General features: G+C 50.7%; 1 protein-coding gene across 3 annotated transcripts in view; it reads right to left on the reverse strand.

Moving 5' to 3' along the window:
* The window catches only part of LOC140003151 (uncharacterized), a 66,660-nt gene that overhangs the window by 37,696 nt on the left and 2,604 nt on the right, over positions 1-26,360 (reverse strand). The window contains exons 3-6 of one of the 3 annotated variants that reach the window (XM_072042136.1): positions 24,962-25,117; positions 17,188-17,308; positions 11,110-11,262; positions 2,155-2,254 (exon numbers count right to left, since the gene is read on the reverse strand). In XM_072042136.1, the coding sequence (XP_071898237.1) occupies positions 2,155-2,254; positions 11,110-11,262; positions 17,188-17,254 (320 nt within the window). In that variant the 5' untranslated portion in view covers positions 17,255-17,308; positions 24,962-25,117. Of the gene's footprint in view, positions 1-2,154; positions 2,255-11,109; positions 11,263-15,721; positions 16,899-17,187; positions 17,309-24,961; positions 25,118-26,360 lie in introns of those variants that run through there. The other 2 variants (XM_072042137.1, XM_072042135.1) reach the window with 2 other exon arrangements.

The following is a 26,360-nucleotide window of genomic DNA, read 5'->3' on the forward strand; positions in this document are numbered from 1 at the left end:
AGCTTGCCCAGAGAAAAGCAGAATCCCACTCCCTAAACCCAAACCGTAACAGTGAGCCCCTCCGAAGTCTGATTTCCCCCCTCCCAACGCTGGTCCCTGCAGAATTGATGGAGATAGCATCAGGAGAAGCCCTGGGGAAGAGGCTCTCCCTCTGCTCGTTTGGAGAGCAGAGTGAGAGGGGAGAGCTGCCCTGCCCTGCTCCTCGCAGCCCAACAGGCACCGCCGTGGCCCAAAACCACCAGGAGAAAGGCCTCCCACGTTTTGCAGCTCCCGTCCTTCTCCCAGGCTTTGCCTGCTGCCTATAAATAACCGGGAGAGCATGACATCTAAACGCCCAGATAACGCAGCGCCGTGCCACGGCCCCACGGAAGCCAACGGCTTCTATTTTTACACGTTTGGTGAGAACCACGTGTCAGCTATCGACAACACACAAAAAGAAAAAAAAAAAACCATCCCCGGCGCTCGGATCCCCACTCCCCCTCCGCCTTCTGCTCAGACAGACCTCAGACAAGCGCCCGGCGGCCCCATCTGCTCATCACCTGCTAGCATTTGGGTAGCAGATACGTCAAACTCCCGGCTCACGTTTTCACACGTAGGAGTTTGCTGTCTGAGTGATGAGGCTGTCTGTGCTCCCATTGTGCTTCGCCATCCAGAAGGTTTTTCAGAGCCTTCGCAAAATATCGCATGCCAGTAGCTCTTACATAAGTAATCAACCTCCTTACCCCCATTTTACAGACTGGGAGACTGAGATAAAGAAAGCAGGCAAAAAGCAGAGGGACCTGTGACATCCTGCATCCCTCTGCCCCCAGAGATCCCCCTTCTCTCCTTCCAAGATGTTCCACTCACCTCTTAAATCTGTGGCTGCTTCTGCAAATTAGGGAAAAAACAACCTACAACCCTGCAATAAAAACCTGCCAAGGGAAGTTGAGCTCTGCCTTTGACCCTTGGTGGTGAAAAGGTTCGGGGTCTCTTAGAAAGGCTGCTTACACCATGAGAGGTCAGGAGCCAGGACTCCTTACCCAACCATTACCTGCCCCAAACAGTCACTTGCACCTCTCCTCCTGCAAGTCTCAGCAAACCTGGTTTGACCTCTCATCTTCCCCACAAAACCCAAGGCCATGTCCCTAAAAGACAGTCGCTAAGGTTAGGAGGGATCAAGCATCGATTCCCACCCAGGGCGGGCAGCAGCAACTACAGAGATCTGTAACTAAACGTAACAAAAATAAATCTGATAACTAGGCAACTGGTAAGTGGACAGCTTAAATTCAGCCTTTACACATCAAAATCGACAATGACAATCATTTCTCTTTCCACTGCAATTGTTGTAACAGCGTCGGCTTTAATCTTATAGAAGAAAAATCCACCCCAGATTTCACTCCAGTCTAGAAGTGAGTCAGCTCTCAAACCTCAGCTAGAAAGAAAGGCACTTGCTAGGATGGATGTGGGAAAATAGAGGGTTAGATTCACCAGGCTCCTCTTGGGTCATGCTAAAATTACTACGATTTAAGTTAATGAATAGATTTCCTTTTGTTCCAGCTCAGCTTCTTTCTGTGGTGTTACAGCCCTTATCCCAAGCTGGAAGCAAGCACTATTCAGATAAAACAAAGCCCAGCTTTACTTTAGCATTACCACCAAGACTTCTTCGTAATAATATTTATAAAATAGCTATTAAGATGGGAGGGGATAGTAAAAACACATCTGTACAAGTCAGGCTCCCAGGCTATAAAATACCAGGAATTAAATCTGCCCTACAACACAAATCCTCACCCTGCCCACGTGTTTGCTCGTTTCAAAGCATCTTTCCTGGCAGGACCACATCCTGCTTGCTCCTCAGGACCTGTCTCATCCAGGCTGTATGTGCAGAAGGGGTCCCTGAGGCTGTACTGCTGCATCCCCCAACAGAATGGGAGCCTTTTGGGTCAGCACGTGTCTATTTGGAGCCCCCACCTCTCTACAGAGCAGGGAGGCACAACCACACATTCCTCTAAGCTCTCCAAAGCAAAGGGGGAGTGAGTGACAGAGGTCACAGCAGAACCACGGGTGATGAGGACAACAGGACTTGCTCTTTGGCAGCCTCAGCTTGGCACCATCTGTGCTTCTTCCAGGACACAGGAAAGCATTTCAGTGCAGCTTTTGGCAAGAGCCATTTCCTACCTTGTGGTGCAGAGTTGGCGGCGAAGTCCGGTCACCTGCTGAGCCCTCGTCCTCCCTGTGGTGCTCTCCGTGTGAGACGAGCAGCCTGAGCAACCTCGGCCTGAGAAGGAAGGAGAAAGAGGTAGAGTTCATCAGGGACACGAGGCACAGGGGATGGGACAGCCGTGAAGCAGAGGGCTTCGTAGTACAGGACACCGAGGAGCACTGGTGAGGCAGGGCACGGAGCTGTGCACACACAGCAGGGCAGACACCAGACCAGGCGTGGAAGAGACCTGCTGGCCAGGCACGGATGGTCCAGGGAGCCTGACCAAAGCCTAAGGAGATGTTTGGTGGTAGCACAAAGCCTCTACCACCCTGGGGAGCCCCTGGGAGACACGGGAAGAGGCCTGCAGCAATGGACTTGGCAATGCCACAGATGTTTATGAACACAAGGCTTAGGAACAGGAGCGAAGGGCTGCGATGGGAGCCCCCCAGGAGCCTCCTGCCTTCCCCTACAAGACACACAACACAAACCCAGAGCAGCAGTTGCACTGCCAAGAAACAAACCCCAAGGAAGAGCATTTTGCTCAGCCCGACGTACTCAGCGATACTCATTTCAGAGGCACGCAGCTCCCCTTTACCCCCAAACTCCGGGACCAGTGGTATTTTCTCCTCGGCAGAAGGTCACGGCTCAGTTGCCTCAGACAAAAACTGGCATCCCCCCCGCTGGCGTCACTTGGCGGCCGTGCACTTAACTCCCAGCAAAGAAAACGAGGAGAGAGGCCTGCTAGGGCTCTGGGTCAGGCAATAAAGACTTTGGGGTTTGCTGAATAATTTGGGCACCCTCAGAACTTCATCTTTTGTTTCAGGCAAGCTTTTTATTTAAAGCAAAAAGAGCTTCCCCCAGGGAAAGCCTCACACACATCACGTCCTGCTCCCTTGTCCTAGCAATGGATCGCCCAGTCCCTGCAGGACATCTGAACCCCGCTGCCTTCCCTTCCTCACCCTACAAACCCAGCAGCACCAGGACACCAAGAGCAGAGAGAAAAAGGCAAGCTACCTGTCTGCTCCGGGCCACTGCAGCACACTAGCCACTCAGAGGGTGTTGGTGGTCCAGGCAAGAATCTAACGAGGTTGAGACTTCCCCCAACGCAGGCTCGTTATGGAGCCAGCTAACGAGCTTTCTGCCAGGAGCTGACACACCAGGGGACGTCGCAGGACAGAAGAGTCAGCAAGGAGCCCGGGAAGTCTCTGGCAGCTTTAACTTTGTCAGCTGTTTGCAGCATCGTGGTGCTGGGGAAGAGGAGGGAAAAGAGATGAGTGAGAATGGGAAGAACCGCTGTATTTATCCAGGCTGACACCCCACATAACACAGCCAGAATATTTCAGCTACAAGCCCTGTGCTGTGCCAAGCAATGACACTAATAGGACCACAGCTGAGCAATTAAAAGAAAAGCGGAGACAATGAGATATCAAGTCAAAAAGGCTCACGGACAAGAGACAGAAAGACCTCGTTTTGGCTTGTTTGCTTCGGTGAGTGGAACGTTGTCAGACAGAGACCGTGCTCAGGAAAAGCTACATTTCTGTGTCACCAGCAATTACCTCTTCCTTCAGCCTGGCATCCCCCTGCCTTTTGCTGGTCCGGGTTTTTTTTTCACGTGGACCCTATAAAAAGGGCATCAGAGCGTGGAGCGCACAGCACCCTCTGCACGCAGAGAAGTGGCTGAAACATGCAGCTGGTCCAGCTGGTAAGAGGGCTCTGAGTAGTCCAGGGGCTGCCCATTTGGGCAGGCATCTCTTCTAGCACACCATAAGACACACGTGTGGCAGTGGAAAAAGCGAGCAGTAATGGAGCAGATCCTGCCCTCCGAGGTCCTGCAGGAAAAGTCACAGCACAAAGCCCCCGGCTGGGCTGAGGACGAGGTCAGGAAGGAAAAGCAGGAGAGAGAGGGGGGCAGCCAGCAAGTGCAGACAGTCTGCAAAGCCGGACATCAAACCTGGTGCAGCGCAGCAATTGAGCGAGGAAGGAAAGCAGGGCCGGAGGCTGTGTGTCCAATCACTGCTCTCACTAGATTAAAAATGTAAATTCCCTGTGTAATAGCTTGGCTTGGAGATATCGAGAGTAGCAGGCAATTAGGAATAATGAAGTAGCAATGACAGCAGCAACGGGCAAACCTCTCTGGGAACAGAGCAGGGCTGGGCAGTGGGTGCATCTTCGAATAGGGCATGAGGAGGGGGGTCTGGCCCAGCTCTCAGTGTAATTCTTTATCAGTTTAATGCTTCCTATCAAACTTCTCGTATCACAGTCGATCTGGGCTACCAGGACCCCTGGTATGCTCAGGGGAAACGCTGCCTGTGCCTCTTCCCAACAACGTGACCCCGGAAAACGATGCGCACACGTGGTGCTAGGGGCAGACCTGCACAGCTGGGTCCCCGGGGCAGCGATAAAGGTCGATGGCACGCCACACATCCTGCTCCTGCAGGGTGCTAAACGCCCCCCAGTGCTACCCAGCCACGCGTTTCCAGGCAGTTAGTAGGAACTTGAGACCATGACCATGATCATTTCCAAGACCATCCTTGGAAAACTGTCAAACGGCTCCAAAGAAACCCAAAAAGTAAATGAATGGGGAGGTAATCGCCCAGCAAAATGGTAGGAACGTCATCAGCTTGGAAAACCAAGCTAGAAAGACAACACAACAAGCCCCAGTTCCTCTTGCCCAATGCAGCAACAAGAGCAGCAGCAGAGCTTGGAAATACCTACACCTCATCCACTACCCTGCAATGGGGACACCCCCACCCAGGAAGTTAAAACGGAACAGGTTTGGACAACACCAGCCTAAGGAAGAGAAGAAAAACGCTCAGAAACATCAGGAACCTGAAACCAGGGCTGGGGACAAAAAACCCCACACAAACCAGGAAAAGCTTGCGTAGGGGAGGAAAACGGGGGGGGAAAAAAAAAGCTATGGAAGGGTTGGGCAGAAGGAGATGGAGCTACGTGAAGGCGACTGGGTTATAGGCAATCTTACATCAGTTTATGAAAATATCCCATTAATCTTCATAGCGCAATCTTAATTGCAAAATCTTTCATCAGCCTTGTTATTTGTGCACCTGTCACTGGAGACACTCGGAGTTGTTTTGTCGTCATTTCTCACGCTAATTAGAGGGGCTCGGGGTGGTTGCTGGGGTGGGGAGGGGAGGGGGGGCTCTTGTTTTTTTTAATTGTCCTCGAGCAGAGCTCAGCTTGGTGGTAACGCTGCCAATTAGGGTCCCGCCCTACGCGGGGCTCGCAGGCCTGCTAGGCACATTACGGAGGACTAGAGGGGTTGTTTTAATTAAATACCCCCAGACTAGCAGGGAAATATTTAGAGCAATTTAACAATCTGCTGCAGAGTTGTTAAGCCTCCAATATATCTGCTTAATGTTCATTTGGGTATTTAATAATCTCCCTACCTTATCTAATCCTGTTTAAACTTAAAGAGATGCATCTAAAGCCGGCGGAGGAGCTAGCGCTTATTAACAGCCGCTGGTTATTAAAACATATTTGAGATGTCATCGCTGGCGAGCGGTCCCAGCAGCAGGCAGGAGGACTGGTGCCTGTGGATGTATTTCTTCCCTAAGCAGGGCTGCCCAGGGACCGCAGCCAGTGCTTTCGCTGGAAGCTCTGCTGTTGCTGTACTGGTGTGCGGAGTTTCTGACCTGCTTCGTGCCTCCCCGTGGAAGGGAGCGGTGGCCTTATTGCATAATTACTCAAAGCTACAGGTTATTGATTTGTCAAGCTGAGTTCCAGGCCTTCAGCTACTCAGACCGGAGTATTTTTACAGAACTGGGTGTTTTATGTTCCAGGTTAAGACACGTTTTGTTTTGTGCAGCCAGTTCTTCACAATCTTTCCTTGAAGTCCCAAAAAAGTGGCTTGCCTGGGGCTGGTCTACGAGGCCAGAAAGACTTTACCTTGCAGGATTTTAAGTCCAGCTATCCTGACATAATTTGTTTGACTCTAGGCTGGCTGTGCTGTCCCTGGTAGTCTCCTTCCCTCAGCCAAATGCCCTGCCAGTTCCTGCAGCAGGGCTCCCAACCTTCCTTTGGCCTCTCTCCTCCCTTCTCTCCACCAACAGGTACTTCCAGCACACTTCGAACCACTGCCACTCAAAATGGCCATCAGGGCAGGTCCCAAAATAATGCTGTCACGCACAAGAAGAGGCTGTCAGAGAGCACACAACTCTCAGCTGGTGCAACTTCAATGAAGGGAGAGTCAAGCCAGCAATTCACCTTCTCAGTAGGGACTGGTTTAAGTGTGAAATGGCTTCCAGGCAAAGCAAAGAGCCTTCCTCCCACATTCAGGACACAAAACCAGAAAGTCAGTCTTAAATCTTACAAAGCTGAACGGCCTAGACTGTTTCACAAGCATTAAGCCACCCAACTTCAAAACTTTAAACTTAAAAGTTTAAAGCACCTTGACTGCTGAAGCTAGAAAACAGAAGTGGCTGTCCATATAAAGGGGGGAAAATCCTGCTATCCTACTTCAAAACAAAAAGCACACCTGGGAGAAACCTTGCCCAATCGAACAGGATATGCTGTTCTCAAACGCTTGAAGGTTTAATGTCAGCATCCTCAACTGGGCGAGGTTCTCCATGAATCTTATTCAAATAAGAACATTTCAGGACCTTACTGTACAGGGCTGATTTTCATCACAGCTCTGTTGTTCTGGACACCCTGTTTAGAGACAAAAATGGATGTTTGCAAAGAGCGAGCCCAGAGGTGACACATCTGTTGCACAGGAGCACAGCCATCCCAGTGGGTTTTCATTGATCCATGAGCAGCAGCGAGGCGAGACACCGCAGCAGCCTTCAAACAGGCGGCTAGGAACAGGAAGGGAATGGTTTTCTTACAGAGAACAGCAACGGCAGGGTAAATACTGAGGCAAGGAAGATTTAGGTCAGACATCAAGGGGGGAGGAAGCCACACTTCTTGCCTGTTGTGTTTTTCTTGTTAGAAGCCCAGGAAGAGGTTGAATAACCTCTATCCCTAAGGGTCTTTGAAAACAGATTAGTGCAGAAACGACATAGGTAGAGTTGATCTTGCCTTGGGGCACAGAGGCAGACTCACACGACCTTGGCAAGGTCTTTCTGAGGACTTTCCTTCTGCGGCCACATGCTGTAGCATGAAAAATACCCAGCCCCACATCCAATCTCCTCTGTCCCACTGCAGGGGACTCACTGTGGCACCAGAGGATCCTATACTCTAAAATCAAGCTAAAAACAAGCACAGATCAATGCATACACACAGTCCAGCCAAAGCAATGTTCTGGCTCGCGGGGCTTCTTGTCCCATGTGAAAAAAGCCAACCCATTTCGCAACCCCAGCAGAATCCCCAAACCCAAGCCGAAGCCCACACACAGTTCCCTCTCCAGATTTGGCTGACAAGAGATGACCGGAGGGAAGCAAACGGAGCAGATATTTTTGTTTGTTTGTTTGTTCTTTGTTCCTTGTTTCTCAGCCACTGGTGTCATTGAGGATATTTTGTGGAGGAGACGCATCAGCACAGTGACGGATCCTGTCTGGTCCCATCAGCACCGAGGCATCGTGTCCCCAGAGTAACGCGAGAGGACTGCCGTTCCTGCAGGGAAGGCTGCTCAGCGGGAGGTGTCAGCCTGGGAAACACAACAATTGTTTCTCTCCCATCGCTTCCGTGGCACTCGGAAACTTTCGGCGTGGGGGGCAAGGGGGGAGAAGGCTGAGTCTGAAGGCAGAGGTGTGCCAAGGACAGGGAGCAGGCCTCACAGCCTCCTCGCAGTGTTGGCTGCCCACTGTGTCAAGGGAGAAGGAGCAAGGGTGCTCCAAGTGGCCGTTTCCTACCAGACATGTCCTGCGGGGCAAGGAAAGGGACTTCTGAGCCATCCTCCCAGTGGCTGGCGCTTCACACCGCCGCTGCACTCCCTCGTCACCTCTTTGTGTGCAGAACTGCTGTCACAAATCACGGGGTTATTTAGACTCTTAAAAAAAATGAAAGAAAGGATGCAGACGTTTACAGTGCCATTTCCTTAATACTCCATCAAGGATCCTATTTGTTTCCTCCCCATAAGTCAGTGCAGGTCCGGCGGTGGCAGCAGGACGAAGGGGCTGGCGCGAGTCAGCGCTCAGTGCCCTGCAGCAGGGAGCTTCTGCAGCAGCAGCAGCACTTCAGAGCCCCTTTCACCAAAGCAACGGAGGACTTCCAATTAAAACAAAATAAAACAAACACCCTTTTTGCTCAGCTTACCAGGAGAGGAGCTGGGTTCTGAGCTCCTTCCCTGTGGAACAACATGGGATGCACCGCCACGTGTATTATAAAGCCTCATCTCCTCTCCTCTCTGCTGTTAGAGCTACCCAGGCCTTGCCTTTTGCCAGCAGGAGATGCCACGACACAGCTCTTCGCCGGGTAGAAAGCATGTGGAGGAGCTGCTTGCGAACAGCAGGCTCAGAGGGAGAAAGCAGCAGAGGCAGGCACAGAGCAAGTGATAATTTCTGTGCTGTGCAATTACAGCTGGGAAGGAGTAAACCTCTAGTGCACAAACCTGCCAACAGTTTACTGCCGACAAGGAAACAAAACCGACAGTTGACACTGGAACAGCTACTGATACCCTGTAATCATCTTAAAAATAGACTCTTCGCAAACCTGCTTGTTAGTAGTGAGAACATATGCTCTTTTTAAGAGGGGGGAAAAAAAAAAAAACTCTCAGCATCTCCAAAGCAACATTTGCATTAGCTAGAGCAAGTGGTTGCAGATGCTGAAGTCGCAAGAAGCTTCCCGGGCCTTGGTGTGGTCCTGCTGGACGGCCACGACGGCAAGATCCCGCAGTGCCCGGCACGCTGCCAGCCCCCGGAGCCCAGCAGCGAGTGTTTGAGGTGCTGGAGCAGACACCCAGCTCGTTCTGCCACATCACACACAGGCACACAAGCTGCACGGTGCTGCGTTCACTTACCACCCCGTGCCTGCTGCATGTGGGAGCGCTGTGGCATGGAAATCTGTCTTTTTTTCCAGTGGCCCAGTGGCTAATATCTGCCACAGCACCCCTAAGAGTGCTTTTCACAGGACCACAGCCTGCACAAGTGTTTGGCACGGCACAGACTTTACCCAGACACGCAGAATCGCAGCTCTGCACCTTCAAACTATGCCCCCACACGGCCCCTGGGTGATGGAGGAACCCAAATTCCACGCACAAGAGGGACGTAAAGCTGCACTGAGGCACTGCCATTCCCCAAACCGCTGGCTCACAGCCTTTCCTCATGGCGGGCAGTCCCCTAGGCTCCTTTTAACCATAGTCCCCAAGAAAAAAGCCACTTCCCCAGGCCAGGGTGGGCAGAGGAACACCACCTCGCAGCCAAGCACTCTGAAGCCTTCCTCCAGCCTGGTGCCCTGTCCCACAGAGCTGGATGGCAGCACGACCCCGTTCCAGGGGCAGTGACACCCAGATATTTCATCCAGCTGAGATGAAATTCATCCACCCACAGCTCGCTGGTCCCCTCAGTGCTCAACACATCAGCGCTGCAGGGGAGAAAGGAACAAACATTCCCTTGTAAGTGGATTTCATTTTGGTATTAGCCATTTAGAGATTATATCCATTTCAATTTGGGCAGGGATCCAAGGTTAACATCCCTGTTCTTGTTAACAGTGCTACAGAGCCTAATGCTTGCAAAAATCCATCAGCTCCGTTTACATCTTATTTGGAAAATCACTGCAATGTTGCGCCAGGACAAGGAGAAGGGAAAGGCAGCTTTGGGTAGGGGGCTCGACCATTTCCCCAGGATTCCTGGACACATCACTGCTCTCTGCCTGCCACCCATGAATGCAGGCACCACAGGCTGTTATTGTACAACCCCTGAGTGTTCAGATGCCAAGGAAATTTCAGAGACTTTCTGTTGTCTCCGCATGGTCAAGGAAGGAAGACCTGTGCTCTCCTACCTCACAACCTCCGTGACGAATGCAGATAGTGCCTACACAGAGCAATGTGCCAGAAGAGTGACTGCAGAGGATCAGCCAGCCAGCATTTGACTCCAGAGAGCATCCTGTCACAGGAGGATTTCAGATCCCAGCATCTCTGGGGCAGCAGGGACACAAGTCCAGCTGTTACGAGCTACGGCAGAAGCTGCTCTTTAGCAGCATGGGGCTCCAGCCACTTGGAGACACCCCCGAAAGCAGCAGAACGGAGCACACTCTGGGTAACAAGGAGCACAGTCTTGGCTGGTAGGCTTGGAAGGATTTGGCTACGTACCAGCAGCCACCTCGCCGGCAGGAGACAGTCTTCTGACCCCGGCACCTGGGCAGGAAGGCCGCTTCTTCACCCAGGGCAAAGGCACAAAGGGCTTTCACTGAGGTGTTTTCAGATTAGCTCCCACCAGTCGATGCTGCCAGTGTGAATTATTAATCAGCGTGTCGCTCGGCCTCAGAAGCGGATATATCCCCACCGCACAGGAAGAAAGCTTTTAGCAACAGGCCCGTGTCGGCGAGACTAGGGCACACTTGCCAGGCGCTTTCTCACACCTCCCCGCGGCGCTCTGCTCGCTGCCGTCTCCAGCACAAAACCACGCCGGCCCCACGCACCTCCTCTCCCGGATCCAGCGGCTGCATTAGCTCAGCACATCCACCTGTCACGCAAGCCACTCGTTTGGAAAATTATTCTGCTGGAGCATCGCTGAGGACACCTTGCCAGCGAAATATCAGACAACATCAGGCGGTGTTTACTTGCTCCGCTGCAGATACTACACATTTATTATTTACACTTTTGCAGCGTATTTTTAGAGTTATGTCAATAATGTGGAGAGTTATCAAGTGATCTGTTTGCAGGCAGTCAACAACTGCCACGAATCCCAGTTTGCCCGAGGAATTTTAGGACGGGGATTTACCATTTCACATGGGCTAATCCACAGCGCAAGGAACGGGGGATCTGAGAGGCATTTGTCTGGATTTGCCAGACCTCAAATTGAGTTTGTATTGCTTACCTCTCCTGCTTCCTGCGTGAGAGCGCTCCGAGCAGAGCCAGCCCCGGGGGAGAGGAAGGCTCCTGAAACGGTGTAATAATGAAGCCTCGAAGATCACCCTTGGTCCCAAGTGTTTGAAGAGATGGTTGGGTTGATTTTCACAGACAGTTCCAGCTGTATTTAAAACAAGACAGAAATTGGAAACCAATCAGGCCATGCTGAGCAGTGCTAGTCTCTGGTCATGCCTAGAGTCTGATCAATCAAAACTGGTACACTGGACGCTAGGCTTAATGTCAAAAACCCCACTCACTGCTCGTTTGTGAACAAATAAGATGCAAAGGATTTCCTAGGTGGCATCTCTTGCACTGCAGAGCTCTGCAGCTGTGAGTACAGGAGCTCCTTCACACCATGACACCAGCCACATCCTGCCAAACCAGAGCCACCCTGGTGTCACAACTGGTCCACGTCCTGCCCTGGGCCAGTCAGCCCTCCTACACAGCGCCAAAACTTGGGAAAAAGCAGGCCAGCGCATTTTCTCCCATCTTTTTGGGGGACTTTTGTCAGAGGCTGGGAAAGCAACAAGCATTTCCAACCTAAAACATGATGTGAGCTCATTACTCCCCCTGTTAAGAGCTGTTTAGCACTGAAATTGCACATACTCTCCCTGAATAGGTCCTGAGCACACACTTTAAATTGCTTCTTTTTGAAGTGAGATTTTTATATTTAGAGGAAATAACTTCAGAGAGGTCCCCTGGATGGTATAAGCTCTACACCACCTAAGCACAGTGTAAGGACTTCCACCAGCAGCGCTGGCCAACCACTATTCCCCTCTTCCAAATCCGACTGTGACGGACGGCTTTGAGTGCCAAGGAGCAGTAGTTATCCCAAAGAGTTTAAGACATTGTTCAAGAGCTTGAATTAATAGCCAGACTCCAGGTGGCAAGGCATGCATCATCTCTAGCAGCAGCTCTCTGAAGTAGAAAAATTAACCCAGGTCCTTTCCCCGCTCACATTTTTGATTATCAGAAGTGCCTCGGTGGTTCTGGCTGAAAGACCAAAGCACCTGGCCAGGCATCTATACAAAGCCACGAGGTATTTTAGCACTGCCAGTCCCATTTCTAGCAGGAGAAAGGTTTAAGATTTGGTTCCTGAGAAGCCCCTTTTCATCAGCCTTGGGCTGCACTGGTCTAGTATTCAAACCGACTGCAGCTCCGCAGCAGAGATCTGAATACTTGGCCAGGTAATGAGCACCAAGGCAGTTGTTTTTATCTCATTCAGTCAACAAGAACATGGAAATCAATTTTTCCCAATCTCAGTTATGGCTAGAAATCCATTCCTTTTAGGCCAGCTACAGGATTAATCTATTGAATGGTTTGCAGGCATTTTGCTGACATATAAACATTTTAAGAATACATTATACTTTCCCCCCTCCTCGTACAGCATTAGCGCTTTTTTTTTTTTTCCCTCCTGTAAACATCTTTGTTCGGGAATCCACGAGACAGGATGTGGAAATGCATCCGTGTCTTGCAAACAAACCTCACGTCTGCAAAGTTTTGCACTGCACTTAAATCCCCAGTGCTGGGCCACTTCAGAAAAAGCCCAGAGCTAGGGAAGCACAAGGCATGCCAGCAGAGAGCACGTGCTGAACTGCCTTTACGCAGCCAACACTGAACAAAGCCTCGGCAGATCAAATAAATTATGTAAATTCCACCTGCAGTGGAAGCCCTGACCCAGACACCTGTCAGTGTAACGCTCAGAGGATCTCTCCTGTCTCTCCAGGTGGCTGAAACACCTAAAAAGCCACCCTAACATCTCTCAGGGTAGTGGTCTAGCGTAATTCTATCCCCCGTGGTAAGAGGGGCAGTTGACCACAGATTATTCTCCTCACACAGAAAATTGAGCATCTCATCACTGCTGGCCTTTATTTTGCACTCCAGGAAGTTCCTCACCCTGTTCCCAGCAGGACCTCAGGACAGCCTGCACACTTTCCAGGAGCTGTGCTGAACGTCGTTTTTCCCATTTTACAGGCATGGAATTAGAGGCAAGTTTTCCACTTTCACCAGCACAATCAGGCCTTCCAAGGCAAAGAAAAAACAGATAACATTGTACTTTCAACACGAGAACAACTCTGAGTCGTTTCCCACTCAAATCAGGAGATACTTTGTTCCAGCAACTGCGTTTACCCACTGGAAAAAGAACCTAAATTTTCATTTGGCCAATATCGCAGCCTTTCCCCACCCACTCTCCAGGTGTCAGAGTTGTTTGCAAAAGTTTCCACAGGTGATGAATTTCAGGCCAAAGGCTATGATCTGTTTTCAAATGTTCTTCAGAAAATTTGATCTGGGCAGCGGTATCAAAACGGTTCTGGAACAGCAGAGGGCCATAAAGCAATTATATGCCATGCAACAGGACAGCAGAAAGTGAGCGCATCCATCTCCCCACAGCTGCCCTTTCTTCCTCCAGCAACCCGAGTCCAACAGACTGTGCAGCTCCATTTCTCATCGTTGTGGAGGACACTACAGGTATTTCCCATTCGGTTAATACTCTCTTTGTTATAACGTCTTATCCTGGCCAGAAGGGACGTATCTAGTTATAAAGATGTGGCAGCCCTGCTTGCTTACCTACAAAAACACCCCACGCCCTCCGGCGCGTCAAGGAGAGGGCAGAGGTGCTGCTGAGAAGTCTTTTGGCTGTACCAGCACACGGACCATGCACGAAGCACAAAAACACCCGCACCACGCTGGGATGCAAGTCCCCTCGCAGGGAGAGCGACGTGAACGTGCTGTGCTTTGTCTGGAGGGGAGCAGGCGATGCTCAAGGACTCCTTTGTACAACCACACAGCATCACTGGAGAGCTTCCATCAGGTTCTCTCATCTTGCCAGGACATCCAAGACAGAGCCACAGTAACTGAATAATCAATTAATCCTTCTGTGGAGCTCCATTTACATAATGAAAACGCAGCCTCCCCATATACCACTATTTCTCAGTTGTCTAGACTAATATATCTGTCCTGGAGTTGGAGGGGGGAGACCTAACACAGCTTCTATTACGGGTGGCAGAGTTCCAGCCGAAGTCACGTGGTGGCCATAAAACTTCTATTGATTTCATGTAAGCATTTAACCCTAGCAGAGCGCGTGTTCTTCCAACAGCCCACAGCGGGCTCTGCATCCAGCAACCCAGGCTGAATTACAGTTGCACCTCACCTGGAGCCTGGGGAATCTCTTCCCTTTCTCCCGAGCTCTGACAGGCTTCACCACGCACTTTGAAATACGGCAGCAAGTTTGGATTTCAGTTCGATACCTGCAAGTTCTCAGACCGCAGAGGTGGGTCTTACCCTGTAGGCCACAAGGAAAAACAAAACAACAAAAGTCTTCTTCCAGACTGAAGGCTGTGAGCAGCAATGCTGAAAAAAAAAAAAAAAACCTCTTTCTCCACTCTACTCTTGGCACTGGTAGCATACTGCAAGCCAGTAGACAGCAGAGAGTGCGGAGTTCAATTAAAACCCTTACTCTTGCTCTTCCTTCACCTCTCGCCTCCATAAATAGGGTATGAAGAGCAATCAGTGCCTCACAGCAGGGCCCATCCGCAGCTGCTGGCTCCCAGCCAAGCGTGGGGCGATCTGCAGAGGAGGCTGAGGTTCAGCTGCAGCCCTCGGTCGTGCCGCAGACTCCTGCAGGTCAGCAGGCAAATCAAATCGTTTTGAACTTATCTCCGAGCCCACAAAGCCAGCACAGGGCTCCCATCACATCCCAGCCATCGGAAAGGGCACCGAACGCCTGGCCTGCCCTGCCAACGGCGCAGCTGGGGCGCTGGAGATAAAGAGACCAAGCTTTGTCAGATGTTCTCCTGGGCAGGACCGTCTGTGTGCAGCTCGACAAGCCCCCAGCCAGCCCACGGGGCTACCACTGCTTCAGTAGCAGCACTGGCTCTGCATTTCCACATTTCCATAAGAGCGTGCTTTAAGCGAGCGTGCTCTGCCCTCCTCTGCTTGCTACAGGTTGTCACTTCCAGGAGTCCAGGCGAATTCAAGCACCCTGTCCGAGGGATTGCGGTGTGTTTTTTGATGACAGCCACCCGACACGGACCCTGAGCAGGGCACACACACAAATCAGCCTCTAATTGCAGCAGCCTAACGCTGCAGCTGGCAATAAGGATGCCAGTGCCAGACCACAGGGCTCCCTGCAACCAACTGACAGCGATGCTGAGCACAACTTGTCCCCGTCTGTGTTCAGCCAGCAAAGGCAGCTCCCCCAGGGCACTGTCCTGACCCAGCACCGTTGTCAGAGGAGACGAGGCCTTGGGAGCACACAGAGCACCAAAAGCATCCCACACGTAAGCAGTCTCCTTCCATCTCCTCTCTTCCATCTCCTCCTGCCCAGCCAAGCACATGGACAGAGTTTGCTGTTTGTGCAGGCGAGTGTTTGCCTTGACATTTGTAGGTCCCTATAATCAAAAGGTTTGGGAAGGGGAAACTTCAAAATCCTTGAAAGCTCACGGTTCTGTTGCCAGGACAGCCCGGCCTCCTGCTTCCACGCTTCCTTCCAAGCCTCCCCATGCCCACCTCAACACCCTTCTCCCTCCTGTCATGGGGCAACTTCTCAGCTAACAGCCCTCTCTCTCCTTATCCCCTACCTGATCTCCCAAACGGAGTCCAAATGGTGCTTCCACAAAACAAAATGAGCACCTCTCTGTTCTGGTCCATGGAAGCTCTCGGCTTGTTTCTTAAATGTCCTTTGAAGAGTTGAGGCCTGCTTGGTTTCCACGATCCTCCTTGCTCCTCAAAAAGCAAATTCCAGTTTCTGCAAGCAAAGGTCCCTCTCTGAGCTCCAGGGAAACAGCGAAGTGCACAGTAAATTAGATTTCCAGAGCTAATTCCTTTCAGTTTCTTCAGAAGCCACCTAAAGGAGGCACACCTGGGAGTATACATGAGGGTGTGCCTCTGGTGGGTTTTGCGGATTTGTTTGCCAACTTCTCCTAGAGTCACCTTTTTCGAGGAGTCACACCAGTGTTAACAGAAGAGCAGGGACTCCCTGATTCCAGGGCATCCCACAGCTTCAACTGTGAGAAGAGCCCTGGGCTACCGTGATGTTGCTCTTCACAAACAGGAGGACTAAATGTCAGAGTTTTCCAGATATCAAAGTGTTCCCCTGCATACTGTTGCCCAAGGATGACACAAAGCCAGTCCTTTAGATTTAGCAGCCCTGTATGCCCAAGACATCAGTTCTGGCACAGATTCCAAAGCCTGGCTTGCTACTGCCTTCCTAGATAGCAGTTATGCTCCTGTGTGCTTCTTCTGTCAAGGCTTTTCCTTGCTTTGCCCCTTTTGTCTTACATTTCCCCTGGGGGTTGTGGCAAGCACAAAGACAACTCCCTCTTAGCTCAGAAGGGCTGCCTTGCACAACAACTTTCTCTGCAGGTCTGGAGCTCTTGAGAACAGCCTACATCTGGTATGACGCGTGTTTGGAGTCGCCCCCAGCTCCCAAAGGACAGCCTGAGCCAAGCTTATGTTACCAGCACCAGAAGCATGTTCCCCACTTCCTAAACATTGCATCAGAGCACACAGTGTCAGGAGCATTTGGAAGTGCATCGAAGCTGCCTCTGCATATGTGTGTCAGAGGACACGCACGCATCCCGTCTGGAAGCTAGAAGAAAGGCCATCTGCCTTCCATTGTAAACTGGTGACGGTCACAGATTCTCCCTGTCGCTTTGGCTACTGCACGCTGAGATGTGCCCAGCTCCACAGCGTGCTCCAGAGCCACCTCCTGGCTGAAAGGGTAACAGTCATGGAGAAAGGAAAAAAAAATAAAAAAACCACTAACAAATCCAAACACCAACCCCCAAATCCCAGGCGTTTGCTTTATGGCTGGGATGCCCCCTCCAAATCGTGTTTCAGCCTCTCTTCAGTTCAGGCAGAGGCACTACCCTGTTCCCTTTCCTAAACACAGCCCCAAATCCAGGCTGCTGCAGGGACCTTACTGCTGGAGAATGTTTTCCTCCTGCAGTGCTATCCACCTTGCCACCCTGGCTCCAGCGCAGGTGTGCATGGTGTGCATGTTCAACCTTGACTTTCAACTAGAAAGCCAGTCACGGACACTCACCTGTGTCTGTCACTTCTGCATTAATTTCCACCCAGGCTCTTCCTTTTCTGCAGAAGATCTGTGTCATTGCTTTACCAAGGTCTGCTCAGCAGGAAACACACTAGATCTGCTCTCTTCTAGCCTAGTAGAAAAAAAGAAAAGTAGATAATTATCCAGAAGTTAGGTCCCTTGGTCATCACAGAGCAGGAACATTTTCTCAGACCACTTCAAGGCCAGACCCTGCTATTTGATTAGGTTTGTTTTCCAGCAAGGCTGTCGTGCAAAACAGCCAGGCAGTTGTGCTGGCTTTGGGAGAGCAAAATGCAGCATATGAGAAGCGTCCTTGCAGAGCAGAAATTCACCAGTCCTACCAACGGCAGGTGAAGAGATTATGCCTGGATCCTTCCCTCTGATGGCCAGGCAATGCCCTTCCCGCTGGACGCTCCTTGGCACAGCAAAGCGTACATCAGCTGGCTCTCAAAGCACAGGCTGGAGACACAGAGGCCGATTAAAGCACAGATTTAAACCTATTTAAGCCAAGACTGTGCACACAAACTGACAAAACATCATACTGAACCTTTATAAAAGGTATTCCTACAGTATTTAGGCCAGCTGCAGCAAAAGGCTTTTCTGTTGAGCTCAGAAGAACAGGCCCGGCCTCCAAAAACAGAAGATGGCCACCTTCTATCCCAGTGCCGGGGAGCTACAGAACACTGTGCCATCAGCCCCAAGCCCAGGAAGCCAAGCACCACGTCTCTAAGCAGGGAATGCCACACATACCACGAGGCCTCGTGCCCTGGGCTCACGGAGAAACAGGAGCGAGACGAGAGCCTGGTGGCTGAGCCACGCGTTGAGGCCTGAGACAGCGGGGAGAGGAGAAAGGAGAAAGCAGAACACCTTCTGTTGCTGAAATGGGCCTGTACGCTTTTATAGACGTGTACACACACACAGGAGGTCACTACAGTATCTCAGCAAAGGCAGGTGATAGGAAGGAGCAGGGACATGGCTGAAATCCAGGCCTGCCTGCCGAGTCACGCCTCAGCGCCACACACCCCACCTGAAGGGACCCACACTGCCCCACAGCCATCGTGGGCAGGGCCTTGTACCCCAAATAAAACGCACAAGAGACCTCAGCCCACCACAGCCACCATTCCTGTGGGGATCCTGCCTCCTCACAGGCCTCCGGGGACAATGCCCGCTGCACCCCACCACAGCGCTGACCCCAGAGCCCTGTCACTGAGGCTCCGACCCACGGCCTGCCCCCTCCTTCCACCTCACAAACCCATGCCTACAACCAAGGTGCCCTCCCCATGTACAAGGGGTTAAAATAAACCCAAGCAGCCTGATTGATCCCCAGTGTGATACCAGACTGCAGGGACCACCACTGACCTCAAAGGCCTGCAGAGGAGGCGCCCTAAAGCCCCCCAGCAAGGAAACCCCAAGGAAGGCAGAAATCCGCCCACCGCGGGCTCCTCAAACAGGCAGAAATGTGCTGGGCGAGCCACGTAGCCAAGAGTGACACCGGAGTCCTTATGATGTAAAATCTCTTCCCATGTTGCAGCATGTTGACCTGACAACATGCCATCGGAATTTTAAATTATGTATCTAAAAGCCCTTCTCCCTGTCAGGCAGCGTTTGAACCTGAAGCGAAGCCGGCAGCGGAGAGGAGCAGACAGGAGAGGTAATTACCCACGGTCTCCTCCAAGAGCTGACAGAAAGCAGGCCCCGTGCTGGAGATCCTGGCCTCATTATGGGCTCTCCTGGAGGCTGCAGCTGCTCCTCTCCGCGGTCAGACGTGAGGCACAGCGCTCCTGCGAGCTCATTAATGGCTGCAGGGCCCATCAGCCACAGCACAACCGCAGCCACGCTGGTGTTTGAAGCCAGAGCCCCGGCTCTGCGCTCCAGCTTCAGAGGAGGAGCGCAAGGCAGCCACCGAGCTGGCTTGCTCGATGCTGTGGCATCTCTAACACGGGGAGGGGGTTCTCCAGGACCGCTGTGAACTTCAGAGGTGACAAAAAGTGGTGGGGGAAACTCGGCCCCTTCCTCACGAACAGACAAGAAAATGTAATAAGATGCTACGTGGCAGCTGGGGAGCAGCTTTAGAGACCATACCAACTTCTGCACCAGAAGCACTTCCCAAGAAACTTTGTCCCAGGAGAGCTCCAAAAAAAGCCAGGGCGTCCATGCAGCTGGCAAATCTGCAGCATCAGCGACTGCAGCCCCCTCCTCTAGCCCCCCAGCAGCCCCAGCTGGAGGTTTCCTTCATCTGCTTCTCCAGCAGCCTCTCCTGGAGGTGATTTTTGCCCACTTGCAGACCCCAGGGGACAGGAAGGTCATTCCAGCTCTCAGGAAGGTAATTCCAGCTGCTGCTGCCCCCTTCCCCAGCCATGCCTGTGCTGCGAGGCCGTGCAAGCCCCTGATGGATGTCTGTCTGCGAGGGGCTGAGCCACTCAGCCTATTCAATGGAGAAATGAGCAGCTGGACCTGAACTAGAGAGCTGGAGAGCAAAAGGGGATCTGTTCCAGCCACCTCACCCTCTGCCTGCCAAGGGACTGGCCGGGGACACAGCTCACCTCTCCAGGGAGAGGGACGCCGCAGGCTGCAGCAAGCCCGGCTCTCCCCACGGAGCCAGGAACGAGCAACCTTTGCCTCCAGCAGGTAACTGCCAGCTTCCTCTGGAAAAATACAGACCACCCAAAACCTGCAGCAGCAGTCGTTGCGTCTCTAGCCTGGCAAGCAGAGCTCAACGTGCAGTGCCCTTGGGCTCGGGGAGCGCAGGGCAGCGCCAGGCAGAGGGAAGATGTGTCAGACAGCTGCAGACAGAGGACAGGAGGGGAACATGTACGCATTAAAAGGGTAATGTTGGCATATTGTAAGCAGCAAGTTTAATGACAATCATAACGCTACGGAGTTTGGAAAGGGACGTATACCCCAGGGCTTCAACTGACCTTTGAAAGACAGCGAGAAGAAGGGAAGTGAGTCACCACCGCTGCCACCTGCCCTACAATTTCCTCCACCTTCCACTAAAACACTGGGCTGGAACCATCACGAGCAGCAGCCTGACTCATATGGATCTTGGTTCAGCTCCTGCCTAACCAGTTAATGCAAATAATTTTCTTTCTAACAGGCTTTTTAAGCTTAATTTTATTTCAGAGCCATTTTCTGCCTCTTTCTCTCTCCTTTCTGTTTCTCTGTCTCAGCCGTGTTTCGGTACAAACCAAATTATAGACCGCATTCCTGCAAAATGTTTAAGAGTCACTTCATCCTCTGCTTCATCCCAAAGCAGTCTGCGCATCTCAGGGGATAGCTGGGGAATGCGGCAGGGAGGACAGCTGCAAGCTTTTGGGTGGCTAATCAAAGCTCTGCTCAACCTGACTAAGCTCAAATCCGGTTCACAGTTGCGAGGCAATTTGGGCTCCGAGCGCTGATGCACAGATACATATGCCAAGCCACACGGTCCTCCCGGCACCCCTTCAGCTCTCATCACGCTCACGGCTGCGCCGTGCACACTAACAGCTTTCCCACCGAGCTCAAGGGACCAAGATCAGACTTCAAATGCCTCCAAGAAAGCCTCGTATTTCTTTCCAGCGCGTGTCCCACGAGGATCTGTTACACAGGCGGCTTGTTCTGCCCTCCCGCTTGGGGCTGTGCTCAAGGAGTCTTAAAATGGAGCATAAACTCCTGCCTCCTCCTCTGGAAGTACACATCCTCCTAGAGGGAGCGCTGGGGAATTTCACACAGGGTTAGTTTTTATGCTTTGAATATCCTGCGAGCTTTGTGTTCAATTTCCCATCATAAAGTTTTAATGGGAGCCCTTTGAAATTGCCAGCTTTCCTGATAAGTCTTCAAACAGAAATTGTCTGTCTATGCAAAACGTGGCGAGGTGCATCCAGATTGTATCTGGGGCACCGTCTACAGTTTTTAGTCTAAGGAAGAAAACAAACCAGATATGCAAGTTTTCACAAGATTTTTTAACCGTAACCTGTCAACGTTTCTGTCCCACGCTTGCAAGCCTGATAGCTGCAAAATCACCTTTATCAAATCCACATAATCCAGGATTTCGGCAGGGAAAGCAGTGCAAGCAGCTGTCACCACCCAAAACCCACCTCCCTCACCGATCATCCAGCCCCCTCTCTCACTGCTCAAAAACTCCTGGAAACACGGAGAAATAAAAATCTTTGTTGAATAAATTCACTGTTATGCTAGCTAACGAGCTGGAAAAGTCAACCCCTATCTTCTCCCCAGTGATCTAAAGCATCACCAGCCATGGAAGGAGGGTTACAGAGAGGCACTGGGTGGCTTTTTGGGAGGGGATCTACCCACGGAATCTAGTCCTAGGTAGGGAGGGTCTTTTGATAGAAGCAGAGGTGAGGAAGGGAAGTGAAGGGGGAAAACAGGAAGGAAAGAAGGGGGAAACAGGGAGGAAAAGGAGGGAACTGGAAACCTGGTTTGTTCAGGGAGGAAAAAGGAACTTCAGCTTTCCAACACATCAGCTCACCACCAATATTAAATGTGAAAAATAAGAAAAAAAATGTAAGACACAATGAATTTGTGACATGGAAACAAATGTGACAATTCCTGCTCTCAGGTGGGATTTATAAGCCCTTGCACTGGATTTGGCCCTTCTTTTTGCATGCTAGGGGATAATAATACAGCTGCTCTACCAATCTGCCCTGCACAGGACACGTTTTCCACCAGCCCACTCTCACAGGCAGCGGCCACTGCCCTTAGCTGAGCCTGCTGCGCTGCATGGATGTGCCACCAGAGATCTGAGCAGCGATGAGGCACGCTCACGAGGCCACAGCTGGACCGCAGCCTCCCTCCTACACCTTGCTCCCACCGGTGTGGCATCAGCCTGAGCTAGGGATGGTGATTTTCTGCTCTCTGCCTCTCTGCTGACCCTGCTCAGTGCTCATTTCCCCCCAGGAGCAATTCAGATTCAGCTGCGGGCAGCAGATCGGGGTGCCTTTCACCCCGACCCCAAACCATGCCCAGCACAGGCAGCGGGGGGATGCCTCCACAGAGCAGAGCTGGTTTCTGAGAGAAGCTGGGTTTCTCCCTGCTTCCTCCCTTTCTTTACCAGACACACTTTATGCAAATCAAATCTCTCTTTTGCTGGCTCCCGCTGTGCTGCAGAGGGTTGGTGGAGGGGAGGAGAGGGGAAGGGGTGGGAAGGAGGGGGGAAGAGGATGGAGCCTTGTTCGCTATCAGCTGCTCAGAAGAGCAGAGCAGAGACAAGATTGATGATGCTCTCTGGATATAAGATCTCCTCCTTGTGAAAGGCTGCTTATGAGGCCTGATAGACTTGTCATCTCTTAATAAACATCGCTGATATGTCGGTGAGGAGAAAGCAGGAGCGAGGGGAGGACACACAGAAAGGCGGCTGACAATTTACTTAGAGCGATGCTCTTCTCTCGCCTTGGCCCTCACGTGCAGCTCAGGTGGCCTCCTCCCAGCCAGGAACATCCCCAGCCCAGCCTCACCAGTATGTCCCATCTCAGCAGAGCCCAGGGACAGGCTGCACCCAGCATCAGGGCACTGCCAGGGAAAAAAACCCTTCCCCTACGAGCTTGGGGCCACCTGCCCTTTGTGTACACCCTTCCAAAAAGCCAGGGGATTTTCCAACAACGCACACAGTAGCTACAAGAGGGGGTCCCAGTGGGAACGGTGAACAAGAGAAGCATTTCATCAGCACCTTGCAGTCTCCAAAGCCGTTTCGTTGCTGTTGTGCTCCTCTCTATAAATTGCTCTCCAAGTGTTTGTAAGTCGCTCTGCTCTTGCCCACAAGGCTGTAAATCAAAGAGACTTGCTTGTGATCAGGAGCCACATCCCTTGCTTTTGTTTAATCTCTGTAAAGCAGCAAGGAAATTTTGAATGCCTGGAGGGAGCATTTGCCCTACCCAGTTCCAACAATGACAATCACAGGTAGCAGAGTGACATTATCACCAGGAGCTGGCTTGGATACAGAACACCCACTTACGGTCACCCGCATCTAGCTACAGGCACACGGATTTTGCCTGAACGCAGCCACATTTTCCTTGCATATCTGGCTCCGTTTTTATTTAATCAAGCTATGCATGGTTAAAAATGCTCCAGAGCATTAGCAGGTGCTTAGCGGTGCTGTGTAAGTGCAGAGCTAAGGAATAACGTGCTGTAAGCACAGCTAACGTAAGTGTTCATTGCTCCCTGTGGGGCTACGAGTGACTGCAAGCCAGCTTCTCCACCCCAGGCTTACACATGCAAGAGGAAGCTCCCGCAGAGGCTGCAGAGACCACGTAGGAAGCTCTCAGGGACAGAGGGCAGGTCCCCTGAAAGTCTCAGCTGCTCCCTCGCGAGGCTCAGACCTGCCCAGGGCCACGGGGACACTTGGGCAGTGCAGGAGGACATCAGGCTGTCCTGCCCAGGGCACAGGGACAGCCAGGCAGCTCCGCTCCCATGGGCAGCCCGGAATACTGCTTTTACTGTTCCCTCTGTAAAATAATGCCACACTGTGATTTTTCCCAGCCTTACACCAATTCCATCATTATTTTCCTCTAATACATCTTTATTGACTTGCCACAAGTGCTGAGACAAACTCCTTGAGTTACGAGGACTTATTTCCCCAGCGCTGATACTCGGACTCTTAGAAAGCCAAACCCTCCCGGGACTGGGATTAATATTTTTACGAGGACTCATTTGCCATATTTTCAGCACAGCTTCTACGTTGGCAGGAACGTGAAGCCATACTCAACACTTCACAAAAAAGTTATGACAAGAGCAGACTTCCACAGGCTAATTTCGCCATCAATAAACACCCCTGCTAAATGAGCACAGGAGTGCTCACGTCCCAGACGACTGCCTTGCAGAAGAAACAAATATATTTCTCCCTAACTGTTTTGCGTGTGACCTTTCTACCAGATCTCCCAGGAGAGGTATCTCAGCCCTCCCTCCCGCCTGTAATTAGTGACCCACAATGAATAAGTTTCTCAAGGTTGGAGCCTAGAGCTCAGAATAGACCTGAACGGCCTCAATTTGATTGGAAAGAAAAACAACCTCTGTTCGACTCCGAAAGGTTAAAGTTTAGCCCTGGCATTTCCTGCCCTCGGCAGTCCATAATAAACCAGTGTCCCCAGCGTCACCTTCTCAATCAAACGGGCACTTCAACACTTGAAACCCTCCTCCTTCGCCCAAAGAAAGTCAGATGGGTTTTTGGCAACCTCCAATTACAAGGCTGGCGTTCAGGCATTAAACTAGAATCACGGTTGCTGGCTGGTGTGCCCATGCCTGCCTCCAGCTCCCCAGCTACACAGTAATGTTATATCACGTTCAGTTCACTCAGCTGCAGATTCCCCTGCTTACGAGACTTTTCTTAGACAGCCAACACACCATATCCTACATTTAAGTACACGGTGAGACTGTGTAGCTCACATTTTAGCACGGAACAGCTTGCTTTGCAGCAACTCCATGCATACAAATGTCTGAGCCCTCTTCACCTGGAACCCAAGGTCATACCCATGAAAAAGCAGTTCCCCAGCACTTCCAAAGAGATGGAAGTTCTGGGGTGTAATGCAACATTCCTAAACCCTCTTAATTTCCTCGTCTCACAGTATTTTAGGAGGTTTTTTCCAATCTTCAGCTGCTGGTAGCAAGGGATCACATGAGAGCCACAATGATCGTGCTAAAGGATAATTACAAGTTTCTAACCTCTGTGGCTCTGAAGTCCTTGAAACCAGCAGGCAAACAAACGGAAAGTCTCTAATGCAATTTTCCTTAAGTTTCACTCCCCCACATAATCCTCGGCGGCCCCTCTTCTCACCTTAGGACTTAGAGTCATGACTCAGAGCTCAGCTGGAGTTTCAGATTCATTTACACATGCTTGCTGGCTGGGATTTTTCATTGCAATGGAAAAATGACTTTTAGATCAAAATCTCCACAAAAACAAGCATTCTGTAGAATTTCTGCACATTTTCATCTATAAAAAAAAAAAAGATAACACTGAAATGTAGAGGATAAGAGGTTTCACAAACAAAAAGTAAAAAAAGAGGCTGAGAGATAAATAAAGAACCAATTAACTACCTCAAAGAAACTGAATTGCTTACAATAAAAAAAAAAAAAAAGTACCAATCTGAACTCTCCATTGTGATTAGAAACTTAAGGTACAGCATGTACATTTTGTCCTCAGTATTTAACCTAATGGTTATAATGAGGATATCTAAGTGGCTGAAGATATTATTTGGTCAGAGGGTCAACCGCAGTGAAAGACGTATACAGCATAACTGGAAATTATGAGGGCATTTTTGCACCACGTTTTACAAGTATTTTACAAGTTGTCTTTTAATAAAAACAAAAGCACGGAAGAAATAAAAAGACCTTGCTACACCATTTAGAAATTGTTCATATTAATAAAAATTAAAGTAGACAAGGAAAACACAATGAGAAAACAGGATTCATGAGTATGAAGAGATCAAGTGGGAATACAAAACAGCATTTGGGGAGATTATTTTTTTTTAAAGTCATCTGAACATAATCAAGCTAGAAAAAGAAACCACAAAGGGGAGGATGGCAGGGGAAATTATTCACACTCAGGAATTGTTTGCAATCTTCCACTGTGTAATGCCCTCCAAGCATCATTCCATCTATGCAGCCCCACAGTTCTGTGCACCGAGCAAACAGACCTCTCCTTCCAGGAGCACTGCTGTGATTTCCAGCAAGCTGCTTAGAGGGGCAGGCGGGTGCAGACAGAGGATCAAGGAACACAAGGAAGCAAGACAAAAAAACAAGAGAATATTTACAGGGTGACTGAGAGGTCCAAGGACTGCCAGGGGCGTGCATTTCTCCATCCTAAGCTCACTTCTACAGCAAAACTCTCATCTGAGAAACAGAATTGGAGCCCTTTGAAAAACTCTGCATATAACATGCAGCATCAAAGATTAAAACCCCAACAGTTCCCATCTATAACTCACCCCCATTTGGCAGGGAACATCACACATAACTGAAAACAGAGACAAACGGAAGGTGTCAAGTTAGTAATTTCCTAGCTCTACAGTGAGCAGCATGGTAAATATGTGAACCTGTATTTCATCCTCCAAATCATATTAATACTCAAATCTCAAGCAGGAGATAATACAAGGGTAACTAAAACTGTCCCAGCCAATATTTTCAAACACAGGGACAGAAATATAATGCAAGTAGTGTTTTAGAACATATATTAAAAT

This window comes from Anas platyrhynchos, chromosome 8 (genome assembly GCF_047663525.1).
Source record: "Anas platyrhynchos isolate ZD024472 breed Pekin duck chromosome 8, IASCAAS_PekinDuck_T2T, whole genome shotgun sequence".
NCBI classification, from domain to species: Eukaryota; Metazoa; Chordata; class Aves; order Anseriformes; family Anatidae; genus Anas; species Anas platyrhynchos.